This window comes from Cetorhinus maximus, chromosome 25 (assembly GCF_964194155.1).
Source record: "Cetorhinus maximus chromosome 25, sCetMax3.hap1.1, whole genome shotgun sequence".
Lineage (NCBI taxonomy): Eukaryota > Metazoa > Chordata > Chondrichthyes > Lamniformes > Cetorhinidae > Cetorhinus > Cetorhinus maximus.
In genome coordinates this window covers 4,313,372-4,326,648 of record NC_135903.1, presented here as the reverse complement: position 1 = coordinate 4,326,648, position 13,277 = coordinate 4,313,372, and the positions used below count along the sequence as shown (strand labels likewise).

The following is a 13,277-nucleotide window of genomic DNA, read 5'->3' as shown; positions in this document are numbered from 1 at the left end:
ATCCAGGACAAAGCAGCCCCCTTGACTGGCAAACCATCACCATGTTAAGCATTCACTTCCTCCACCACCAATACACTGGCAGCAATCTGTACAAGATGCACTGCAACAACTCGCCAGGGCTCCTTCGACAGAAACTTCCAAATCCATGACCTCTACCACCTAGAACAACAAGAGTAGCAGGTGCACGGGAATACTACCACTTGCAACTACCCCTCTAAATCACACATCATCCTGACTTGGAACTATATTGCTGCACCTTCATTGTCACTGGGTCAGAATGCTCAAACTCCCTTCCTAACAGCACCATATGATATCAATGTCTTCAACAGAGTTGAAAATTGACAAAAAGATAAAGTGCTTGTGAGTCTTCCCTGTACTGATGTATATTTCCAGCACTTTGTTTTCAGATTTCAATTATTAGTCATTTTTTCTTTTGTCTATATTAGCTTTAAAAAGCTAAAAGCATTACCTTGTTTTAAAGCTATTTCATCCTTCAGTTGTCACCATAGAATCAATTGGTAGTAAATTAAAATGATCACTGTAAACTTTATCGAATTTGATAAGGTAGAAAAATTTACTTCTCAAAATTTACTTTACAGAAGACTCTTTACAGAAGACTGTTCACCTTCGAAGAACAGTAGTGTATAGTGTAACATTTCGATGAACCTTGCACAGCTTTTAATTTGCTTGTTTGCAAAATTAATTCTTGTACAATTTTAATAGCCAAATTATATTTTCCTGGAAAAATTCAGGAAAGCTGTTACTCATACTAGATGGTATCTTTTAGGGCCTTAGATTCTTTCAATATCACCTTTTGGAGATTTCAAATAAAAGATGATGGGTGGAATTTTCCACTCAAGGGCAAGTCCTGTGGCGGGAGCTGGGAGTGTTTCTCGCTGCATAGACTGGTTGGAATTTGTGTCATATCTCACGATGCTGGCCACATGAATTGTTCATTCGGAAGTTTCCTGACTCTTTTCATGGTGGGGTGGGCTGGGTGGTGCACGTCCCGCTGTCAAATCCGGGCACCATATTTAAAAGGCGCCCAGATATCAGCCCGCCGTTGAAGGAGGAGATGACCCACCGATCACAGGGACCTCCGGCCCCCAGATTCAGTGACGTGTCCTTGGAAGTCCTTTTCGATGGAGGCCAGGAGGGCCATCCTCTACCCAGAGGATATAAGGAGGAGACCAAGCTTTCACACCAATCCAGCATGGGAGGAAGTCTCCAGGGAGGTCAGTGCCCAGGACCTCCACCAGAGGACTGCCCTACAATGCTGCAAATCCACGAATGACCTCATCTGCTCCACCAGGATAAGTGAACTCTCAACACTCACCTCAGTGAGGGACATGGGCCTTAGTGGCAAGGGCACCATCCATGCGGCCCATGCATAAAAGAGCAGCACCACATTGAGGCGATGCCTCAGCCCCACTGCAGTCCATTTAGTCTGCAGGTGGAGAGGCTACTCTTAGGTCCCTGACCTTTCCATACAGAGAGCTCAGATGCTGCCTGGGAGGTAGGGGGTTAGGCATTGAGAGCACCAGCAAACACCACTAATGAAATGCCTCTCAGCCTTATCCCTCTATCTACATGGGCTCACTGCACTGGAGGGTGCTGCACCAGAACCCTCTGGACAACTTGCAGTGTATGTCACATGGCACACAGTCCAGTTAGTTATTTGTAAGACTGGAAGCACAAGAAAGATACATGAAACCTGATTGCTCTCGGCCCCATCTTCTCTCTTTACACAGGAAAAGTTGAGGCACAACAGGCGGGAGAGAGAGAAGATGGGAGAGGCCAACCTGACCTCTAGAACCTCGCTGAATGCGAGGAGTGGGCAGCCCAGCTGCCTAGGGAGGAACCAGGCCGAGCCTGTAGTGATGGTGAGGTCGACAGGTGACCTCCATCCAGTAAGGATCCATGCATACCACGTAGCAACCCAAGGGTCATGCGTTCCTCCATGTCAGAGCCAGCTCATGGAGTCACTCACTCTCTCACTTACAGATGCCGGCAGGAAGAGGCGAAGGGAACAAGAGGAGAACCCTGTCCAGCAGTTCCTCCAGCCCACAGAGGATGGAGGACATGGGGGAGGAGGAAGAAAGTACACCTGTAGAGGCACATCACAGCAGCCACCTGCAACCTCCAGTAGCGCAGAGTCACACCTTGATGGGTACTAGATGTTGTTCAGGCAGGGTCTTGATTTCTGGTGGTCACCACACGGACATGTGCCCACAGCAGCAGGAGGAGGAGGCAGGGTCAGCGAAGCTCACCGGTACTCGGAGGACTGTTTGGAAGAGGCATCTGCAACATCCAAGTTGGATGACGAGACTCTGAGATGCTGGGGAAGCTGCAAGAGGCAGGGGAACATCAGGCAGAGGTGTTGGAAGCCATCAGCAGATTGCCATGTGAGGTAGAGGAGTTCATCCGCCTGCCCTCTGATGAAGTGCCGACATGTGCATGCATCGAGCTCTCCAAGCACAGCGTGGCGGACGCCATGGAGAACCTGATCTAAGAGAATACCTAGTTTCTGCCGGAGATGCGTACAAACCTGCACTTTATAACTGTAGTCATGGGTGAGTTTTTGCAATGCCTATGCGAGAAGGGGATGGGGCACCTCAACCTCCCTCCAGGTGCCCCCTCTGCTCAAGAAGTCAGACAGGGGCCTTCGGGCACCAAAAGGGTGGAGGAGCGGCTGTTGGACACTCCTGGGTCTTCAGCTTTGTCCTCTGACTGCAGAGGGAGCAAACAAAGTAAACCAGGCTCTCCAGTCTTGGGTCCCCAGAGGACAGTCACCATGGTCATCCAAGACAACAGGGCAGACTGGTCAGCAGGCTGCCTCCACGCCTGCTGCAGATGTTGGGGGAGCACCTAGAAGGGACTGATAGGAACACAAGATTAAGAAGTTTTGATTTCACATGTGGTTGCATGGGTGCACTATAGTTGTTAATCTTAGACACCTTCTGTAAATATAGTCCACTTGCACTTTAATGGAGTCTGATGTGGAAGAAGTCTCTCGTGCACAGTGAGCCTTTGCCCTTCACACATTCATCTGTCCCAATGCCCTAACATTGTAAGTACTATATGCTGGGGTTCCCCTTCATTTGTCCAACTGAGGCCAACCAGCATCTCTGCCCAACCCTAATGACCCAACTCCCATGCAGTATCTCGAGATCTCCACCATGAGGCTCTGCATAGTTTGGAACAGCCATGGTTGTCGCGACCTTCAACATTGAGTTGAATACCTTTACCTCCACTTCCTTCCTCCGTCCCACCCCCACACACAATCATCCTCCGTCCTGTGCAGGGGAATATCGAAGTTCCCTAACTTCCTGAGGAGCCCACCGCCGTGACTGGATCTGCCAAGCCCCCAGAATCCACATCTCCTTCCGCATCCTCTCGAACAATCTTCAGCACCCCTTTTACCCACCGTTGCTGAACCCTCATCCTACTGGCTTCCACTGTCCCCTTTAATCCTCAACATCCTTTCCTATCACCAATTCCCTGAGTATGCCCCCCAGGACTCCTCAGTTGATATTAAAGACCCCTTCCCCTGAACCCGTTTCCCTACCCCACCATGCCCATTCAAACCGGCACAGCCCCCATGTCCATTCACGCCTGCAAACCCCCTCCCCAACCGCACCCTGGCACAATCTTTCTCATCCTCCTGCTCTGTACCAGCTCGCCCATTCGACGACCCCTGCAGCGTCTCTCTTTTTTCAACCTTCACCACCCCCTGCAAGCCTCCACACCAACCCACGTCTTCATTTCTCTCCTCCTTGTCTAATTTCCTCCCTTCCAGCACAGACCATTGCTGCTAACAGTACCTCCTACAGCCTTCCATGTGCAGCTTAAGATCCGCCTCCTGGGAGAAGCTGCTGCTTGACAATCCATCTGGAAGTTGTTGCAGCTAGACAATCCGCGAGGTTGAAGCTCCACCCACCCACTGCTGCATATGGTGTTCCAGGGTCCATGGTTGCTTGTGGCCTCCATCTTGACCCTTGCAGGCTGCCCCAAGCCTCCTTTAGGTAAGTGCCGACATTTGCATGCCACGTTGGGCCAGGCGTGTTCTGGACCGGCATGAAAACCCACCAGGCAGTGCGGATGATTGGGCGGGCAGGGAGGGGGGCAATTCTGGTTGTGCCCTCATCTGCATCCCATTAACCGGATACAAAACGGTTTCGTGCCGGCCCCTGGCGGGAATGCCGACCTGCCATAACGGGCGGGACTGCACATTCCCACCTCATTGCCGTGCCTGCCGCTAAACCCGCTGGTGGGGGGGACTGGAAAATTCCACCTGATAACTTATGTTTGTTAACACTTTTGGAAAAAATATCAAAACTATGTTTAACTATGCATCCTTTTCTACCTCCACTGAAATCAATGCTTATTGTAGTCTCTAATTTATTCTTTTCCAGGAACTTCAAAAATATAAAACGCTTTGCCTCAGTTTTTCTTTCTTTGTTTAATCTTCATGTTTATAATTCCCAAATTTGATAGCACCAAAACTTTGGCATTTTATGCAAGATTTTTAGTCCTTTAATTGGATTTCCCAAAAGAAAACATGCTAAATTAGAACTTCAAACCTGAAATCACATCTGCATACTAACATTTTTGACCATGTTTTTATTCTCTCCAGGCTCATTTGTGATGTTTTCTCAAGCACTGCTCACATTTTTAATTTAATACATCCTAAGTGGAAAGGTAAAGTATTTTCTTTTAATAAGTTCTCTCTTCCCCATTTACAATAGCTTCGAAGGCCAAATATGTGCTTGGATCATCTGATGAGGACGATGACAAAATGACGAGTGATCAGGAAAGTGATGATGAATTTCATATTTCTGACAGTGATACTGAGTTCTCAGCTCCAAAGGCAAAATGTGCCCTTAAGTAAGTGTCAAAATTAGATTTAAAATCATTGATGAATGTATTCAAGTGGAACGAAAATTCCTACATTTGCTTATAATAAATGTAATCTGTTTCATACAGGAAAGTTCAGACAAAGGCTTCGGAAAAATCTGTTCCCTGTGAGAATGCAATTTTGCAATCATCACAGACGTCTTCCAAAACATGTAAGTGAATCTGCGTTTCCAGTGGTAGCAGCTTTAAGGAATTATCATTATGATAAAAAATGTGAAGCAGCACTATTGGTTCAGTGATTTTTATCAAGAAAATGAATGAATCATACAAACTAGTTGATCTTGGGTTTGATCTCTAAACTGTGCTGTGCATTTCAGCCAGCTGGTTGCGGGTGGAAAATTAACATTTGTGCACTTAGAAACTGCCATCCACTTATACATGTATGGGCAAATTGGGCTCTGGCATTCGCCTATGGTAAAATACTGATGAAACCAAGGCTGATCAAAACTGGTGGAACCCTATTCCAACAAGATTATACCTTCATGAGTGAGATGGGGTAGAACAAAATGTTCCCCTGTACCGAGTTGTTGGACATGGTGTTGCATCTGTAAAGTGCATGTATACCAATAGATGCAAGTTCAGAATTTGCCTCTTTTCAGTAATCCATGTTATAATTACATTGTGCATGAAATGAGCTGCCTACCCATCACATGGTATGATTGTGCATTGAAACAATAGTCAATACCATACCAACGATAGCCAATTTTTTTTCTCTTGTTCTGGACTTGTTATAAATGTCCAGTTTAAATCAATGCACTGGACCACAGTTTGATAGATATTTGGCTCCAGCATTCCTTGTATGCTTTATTTGCTTAGGTGTGCCACCTACTGGTTTGTTGCCAAGCACTAGGGTTTTTTTGCAGCAGATTCAATGTTAGGTGAGCAAAAGGATTTTCAGAAGCTGACTCGTAATTAAGCCACATTTTCTGCATATAATACCTTGAATTTAGTGGAGTATTATGAAAGAGAGCCCAAATTTGATATGAAGAGCTTTGAGTAACATTTTTTAACCCATGGTGCTTTTGAGATTGGGTTGCATTTTGGTGTGACACATCCAAAATGCTGCATGTGTGCCTTGCTAAATGTGACTGTCTAGATCAATCCCATACAACGTAATTAGATATTTCAAGGAACTCTAAATATTTTTGTAATTCTACAAAATGGTACCAAAATTGCTTTGATGATTGTAGCACAGGCATAGGTTTTTTTAAGGTGCTATTTTTCTCCCATTCAGTAAAATATTGGTGCTACCTGTTTAGAAAATGTAATTAATATGCAAGCAGTATTTTTCAAGATTTGAGATCTCGATATGAGTATAAAAAAAACTTTTTTCCTAACTGCAAAACCTATTCTTGTTTATCACAGCCATAGAGGACATTCAAAAGAATATTCCCGTAGTTGATGATTCTTTATCCCCCTCCGATTCTGTTGATGAACCTGAAGCTCCCACAATCAATTCCACCACATCTAAGCCTACAGCCAAAAAACCAGCAGCCAAACCTACTGGAGAAAAAGCAGCTCCAAAAAAACGTGCTCTTGGCAAAAAAACCACTGCTGCTTCTAAGAAAGGCAAGTGAATAAAGATCTGGTATGGATTGTAATCTGCACAGTTCTTGAATCTCTGGTAAAAAATTACTGCCCCTAATTGGGGAGAAATACAAGTCTTTCTTTCTAAAGTCCTTCCCAGTCATATCATCAAATCTACTTTAGATAGAATTTTTAAAGCCTTTTTTTCTTTCCTTCTCCCTACCGGTGACAAGGGCTTGGGGGGTGGTGGGCAGGGGGTCACTGAGAAGCTTTCCTTTTGACCACTCATGAGAACTGCCTACTTGAACAGCTTTGAGGAAGACCGGGATTTCCCAGTCAGGGAAGAGGGGCATTTGCTGTAAATTTATTTTCATTTCATTTGTGTTTCAAGGTAAATTATATCTACTGCAAAGTTATAGAACAGTAACGAATAGTGACTTTGAAAAGCTGAACATTAGGTCTAATCTAAAATATAATTATTTCCAGATGAAAACCAACCTTCCATTTTTGATGCTCTCACCAAACAAAAGGCTGCTCCAAAATCTTCCAAGACTGCTACAAAAACAAAAAACAAAATATCTTCTGATGAAGACAATGTTCCAAAGAAAGTTGCTAAGGCTAAAAAACCTAAAAGGAAAAAGGACACTGACTCAGATTCTGAATCTGACTTTGGATCAAAGCCTGCAAAAGCAACTACAAACAAAGTGAGTGCTTTTTCATTTAAAATTCTGAATCAGTTTGTTGGATCTTTCACTTTCTGCTGTATAAAATAGCCAATGCATTTCTTTAAAGTTAGTAATAAGATCTCCACAGTCTAATGTGACTTTTTCTAGATTAAGGTAATATAGTTATAGCCAGCGTGTGCTCCCTATCTAATCTGTAAATTTAGTGTGATGGTAAGAAACACTTATGTTTAGCGAAATGCAAGTAGTGAACTGAATGGTACATTTTGGGATAATATAGCATCCAATAGTTAAATTTAACATGGTTTCTATAATGAGTAGTATGTTCCTATAGGGTATGGGGAGAAAGCAGGAGCAGGCTATTGGGTTGGATGATCAGCCATGATCATAATGAATGGCAGAGCAGGCTCGAAGGGCCGAATGGCCTACTCCTGCTCCTAGTTTCTGTTTCTAAGTGGAACTAAGTGTTGTTAATAGAGAGAGCTGCCTGGAGCAGATGATTAGCATCCTTTCATCTCTGAGACCTGGTTCAAGACCAGCCATGACTGATGGAATTCTCTTTTTGGAATTTTAATAATTTATTCAAATGTGCACTGTAATTTTAAACTGAGATCTGCACAAAGCACAGATCAACACACGAACTGCCAATGGCGGGAGGTGGGGTGGGTGGGGGTACGTTGCATAATAAATGAGAATGAGGCACACTTCATGTAAATTGACATAATGGGGCAGGATTTTATGGAAGCATCGGGGGGTCTCGTCTGCTGACTGGAGAGCTGGCAGAAGACCCGCCTCCCCCAAGAAGGCCTGCCAGTATTATGAGCTGCTGCTAGGCCTTTCCCAGGATCAAGGACCCTGGGGCAGAAATCTCACCTACTGAGAACTGTTGGCCAATCAGAGGCTCTTTTGAACAGCTGCTGCTGGAACAACACTTACCAGAAGCCCAGGATCAAGGAGCAATACCTAGGCCACAAGTAAGTAATGGCGAGAGAGGTGAGCAGCAAGAGCAGTGGTGGGGCTCTTCGCAGGCATCCCCTTCTCGTTGTCATGTTCTTTAATCAGGTACTGAGTGCCTTTGAATGAAGGCTCCCCCTCCCCCGCAGGAGTCCACAAGCTGGTCACACAGTTTTACCTGTTGTGCATGCTATATGTTGACAGGCCCGCCTGCCACTGGGTTAGGAAAAGAAGTGGTGGGGAGGTTGATGCCCTTAAGTGGGTCATTAATTGGTCACTTTAGGGCCTCAATTGGTGATCACGGGCCTCGCTGCCCCAACTTAATTCTGGTGGAAGCGGGAAAGCGGCAGGGTTCTGGTATGCCACCATCCTGTCTAATTTAATTCCCTACCTGCCTCCAAACATGCCACGAGAGAGGCATTAAAATCCCCCCTCCCAATGTGTCACTTGAACTTTTTTTAAAAATTTCAGTCATTTGATAGTAACTAATGAAATTGTTTTTAGGTACCATATTTAGCTAGGTCAGTGTCGCCCAATAGAAATTACTGACTAACCATAAGCATGGCTATAACATCATCATTTTCGCCACATGTTAATTTTAATTTGCACATTATCGCACAATCTAGTATATCTTAATGTGCACATTTATCTGTTCATGATACATTGCAAACTTTACAATTGTTCAAATTCTGGCATGAAGTTACTGGATACAGCACATCTTCATCCAGCTTCTAAGTTTCTGTCTGCCAGTTTCAAGCAGTACTTTATCAATGATTGCTAAAGATGTTGATTCATGTAGCAAGATGTGGTCTGCTCTCCATCCAAAACGTGGTTTGATGCTGCTTGCCCGATACCATACATACCCTTTTGGAGCTGCTAGTTATTAAGCTTTGCTTTCTTCTGCTGGTCTGATTATTTCAATTGTCCAAGCTGACAGTGATATTTGCCCTCCATACAGAATTGTTGGCCTTTTTGTGACACATTTCCACCTGTTACACTCGATTTTATCAGATAATCAAGGAAGTAATGCACTTTGATCAAAAATGGTCACAAACACTACTTTTTAATCAAAACATTTTGCCAGCAAATTCTTGAAAAGATTAAAGCTCACTTGCATATGCTGTATGGATACAAGTATTGCCATCATATACCCAACAATGATGTCTATTGCTCATTTTTTAACTAATCAAGTTGTTTTGCAAGACATTCAACTCACTCAGGTGAGGATGGTTTGCTGTTCGTGCTCTCTCTCAGCTGGTTTAGCTGATCTTAGGTGGAGCAGCAGAGGGGTGCTAGTACTCCTGAGTTAAGAAGAGTAAAATTAGCCTGAGTTCTCCTATTGCTATTCAGCAGTGCCTGTTGAAAATGTGTGAATGTGAACATTGGCAAGGACCTGAGGAGCGGTGATGCCCCTGCCCTCTACTACATGCTTGTGATGATTATACATTAATGATGTTTTGGTTACAGCATTAGGTGATTAACACTTGTAGATATACATAGAGCACCACTTAGACTTTGGAAATCCATATTGGCCACTACATTTTTCATTTTGCTTCTTTACTTGCATAATCATTTGAAACACAGTCAGAGTCCTCAAACATTTTATTTAATCGTGGTTCTCCTTCAGAAATGCAAGATGTTGGACGATGACAGTTTCCAAATCGATATTGCTGAAGACTCCAATTCGAGTGTTGATCTAAGTGGAGCACCTAGAATGACCAGCCGTGCGAAAAAGCCTGTTCAGTATTTGGAGGACTCTGATGATGATGATTTGTTTTAAATTTTTAAATATCTGGACCCAGTTGATATGTGCACTGCCAATTTTGGCATTGGGCTGTATAGACCAAGGAAGTTCCAGTATAGCTTTATAATGTTATCTGTTATATTGGATAATACTGGGGACAAGAGTCTTCCTTGGTGTGGTTTGAGGAGGGGAGGGGGGTAATGGATGGAAATTGAACCAGATTCCTGCTTCTAACCACTGCTGAGGAAAAGTGCATATGTTATAGACTTTGGGTGGATACAGGATTGAATAACCTTTGTCTATTTTCTAACCGTCTGTATGAGGAATGATCTAATAGGCTGCAATGCCAGTGAAATATCCCATGAAATGAAATATTTTGGAATGATGCTGGCTAATTTTTAGTTTTAATTTTTATCTGTCTGTTGTAAATATTTGCTAGCAACTGATTCTTATACTCTCACTTACCTGTTCTCTTGCACTTCACTTTCTGAAACTTTTTCAAATTTCTGAAATAAAGTTTTCCTACAAGGTACCAGCATTGTCTTGAGCATTATTTCAGTGGAAACGTGCTTTTGGAAAAATATAGCCTACTGTTTAATGTTGCACTTTAAATTAACAGCTAAGTTAAATAAAGTAATTGCACAAAAATAACTCCTTTGGAAAATGTATAAATTTATTAATTAATTTTCACATTAGTTCAATATCCCACCACAAAAAGTACGATCAATGAACTCTGCTGCATAATGTGAATTCAACGCTATAATCAACATAAGGACTCAAGTAGAAGATTAATGGGTGGTCTGATTGGCATGTTTACCATGATTAAATAGGATAGTTTGAGAGAAACTTTTCTCTGGAGGTTGGGCAGCCTTATAATTAGAACTAGGCTGAATAGGGCTGATTGTCAGGAAACACTTTTTACACAGAGCAGTCTGGAATGTTTGCCCCAAAAAGCTGCTGAGGCTGGGGATCAATTGAAAATTTCAATGCTGGGATTGCTGGAATTTTCTTACCCAAGGGTATGGATCCAAGGTGGGTAAATAGATTATTTAAATATACCTGCAATTTAATTGAAAGGCAGGACAGGTTCAAGGGATGAATAGCTCCTGCCTAACACCTGAGCGTCAGGTATAATATGAAGCCAACATTTCATTGGACAAGATATAAAACTGTAACATGAAAATGCATTTCAACTTAGCAATTAGCTTTGCTGCATTGGTTCAAGCAGGTCAAAGTAGTTCATTTTGTTGCCTCGCTATTAAAGATTAGTAAAAGCACCAATAAATTTGGAGTCAAACATAATGGCATCACAATTCCAGGTCCATATAGGGAAACAGGCCAAAATCTCAAGGGTCAATGCCAGGTACGAAAGTTTCCTGTAGTTGTGAACCACAGGCCACTCAGCTCCTGACCTCCAACCTAACTAATACTGTAAACTACCCTGCCCCCAAAATATATTTGACCTTGCAAATTTCCAAATTCTCTTGCCTCCCAAAATTCCTTGCAGGTACCTGCAAATTTGGTCCTGTCCCACCATCTATAAAGATTACTAATTACTCACAAATAACATTTTTTGCCTCGATTTTAAAATTTTCATATTCAAATTTCTCTGCAGCCTGGTCCTGTTTACCATCCACATACTACTCAGTGATATCAGTACAAATGATATCTGGTTCTACACATACTGACAGCTCTACCTGGTCACCACATCTCAGCCCCCTGTGTGTGTGTCAAGATTGTTTTTCTGATATTCTAGCTTTAAGCCACAATTTGTTTCACTTAAAAAAATTGGGGAAACCATTGTCTTTACCCCAGCCAGGACGAACTCCAGTCCCACCCTGGCCACTGCCTCAGCCTTATATGCTGCGAAAACGCTCAACGACAGTGTTATTTCCAGATACGACTATTCCAATGTCGGGAGTCCCAAATTCCCCACCCCATAATCTCAAATTCATTCAAAACCACTGCCCGTATTGTAGTCCACAACAAACCCCTTTCACGGATCACCCATGTGCACCTTGGTCCACCAATGACTCATTCTTATCTGAAAAGCCTCCCTACCTCGGACCACCTCCAAAGCTCAAAAAGAACTGTGTGTTCTTCCAACCTGGCTTCTTTGCCGCCTGCCCCGCTCGCCATTGGTGGGCTTAGTCTTCAACTGTCGAGGCCCTAAGCACTGGAATTCCCTCTTACAAACTACCTCGACCAAGCGTTTAGTCATATGCCCTAATGACTCTCAACTTGGCTCGGAGTGAGTCCATTTTTGCCATGTTCCTGTGAAGCGTCCTGGGACATTTTCCTATGTTGAAGGCACTATGTAAACGCAATTTGTTTTAAGGAGGGAGTTTCAACATAAGTGCGCCCTTACGAAGAATGAAACGGTCTGGATTTCAGTTTATTTTTAAACTAATTTAGGAGGGACTGATTGGGAGGCGTTACTGAGCCCAAGGATAGATGGCTTCACATTAAAACGGGATGATGGCTCGTTACTACCGTCATTCAACACGTGAAAACAGCTCTCGCAGCGCGGACTTGATATTTCTTGAAAACTCGATAACATCTGCAAACTTGCCGTTTCAAAACAAGCGAAGATGTTGGTTAGCTGTGTCGTTAAACACGCTAAGGCGAGGCAGGACACCAGAGTCACTCCGGCAGAAGACCCAGCAGCAGCCCTGAAGTTTCACAGACTTTACAAAAGGGGAAGAAAACCATCTTTTTGAAGCGAAGACGTTTTCTGTTGTAGCGCGCTGACATTTGGGACTGAGCTGTTGATTTCAGTGACAAGTGAAGGAAAAGTGGATTTGTGGAGTTTCCCAAAGAGGGGGAGGGAGGGGGGTTCAGGCGGGGAGTCAGAGACAGTTCTCAGACACATTAAAAAAAAAAGTTTGCTGCTTGAAGGTTACAGAATCATCCAACACTGGTCGAATTGAAAATATACATGGGGGGGGAAACATTGTTATCGTGATCTTGGCCACAGCTAGAGGGAGTGCCAAAACTTCTCAAGGTGGGTTCTGCTATGGAGAGTTCTGCCTGTCATTGAAAAGTTAAGTGAAACTTCTCATTCAATTGCTTTCCCTGTTTTATTTTCTTTCCTTAGGTTGTAAAGCACTTCAGGGCGTCAGGAAACACAGACGTGATTCTTAGAGACGAACTCTTATTGAGGAGTTATGATTTAGGTCGTTATTGCGAGTGTTACTTTTGGAGGGTTCATGTCCCTCTCGCGAGTTCTAAGCTTATAGCAAGTTGCATTTGACAGCTCTGTCTGTTGACAGGTTTGCCTTTCAGTGTATGTCGCTGCTGGATAACCAAATAAAGAACCTTAACTTGAAATTGGTGGAGATCTTTAGACCAACTTTGGAGTGGAAATGTTTCTTTTGCTCACCCGAACACGGGGGAAGGCCAAAATAAGGTGTGGAATATGTCATGCAGTTGTCGAAAATCGCAAGTTTTCT

General features: G+C 43.4%; 1 protein-coding gene across 1 annotated transcript in view; it reads left to right on the top strand.

Moving 5' to 3' along the window:
* Positions 1 to 10,357, top strand: part of top2a (DNA topoisomerase II alpha) — a 53,402-nt gene extending 43,045 nt beyond the window's left edge. Inside the window, exons 31-35 of the mRNA XM_078529299.1 lie at positions 4,749 to 4,887; positions 4,987 to 5,069; positions 6,283 to 6,486; positions 6,931 to 7,148; positions 9,709 to 10,357. Coding sequence (XP_078385425.1) covers positions 4,749 to 4,887; positions 4,987 to 5,069; positions 6,283 to 6,486; positions 6,931 to 7,148; positions 9,709 to 9,861 — 797 coding nt within the window. The 3' untranslated portion in view covers positions 9,862 to 10,357. The remainder of the gene's footprint in view (positions 1 to 4,748; positions 4,888 to 4,986; positions 5,070 to 6,282; positions 6,487 to 6,930; positions 7,149 to 9,708) is intronic.
* The last annotated feature ends 2,920 nt before the right edge of the window (positions 10,358 to 13,277 follow it).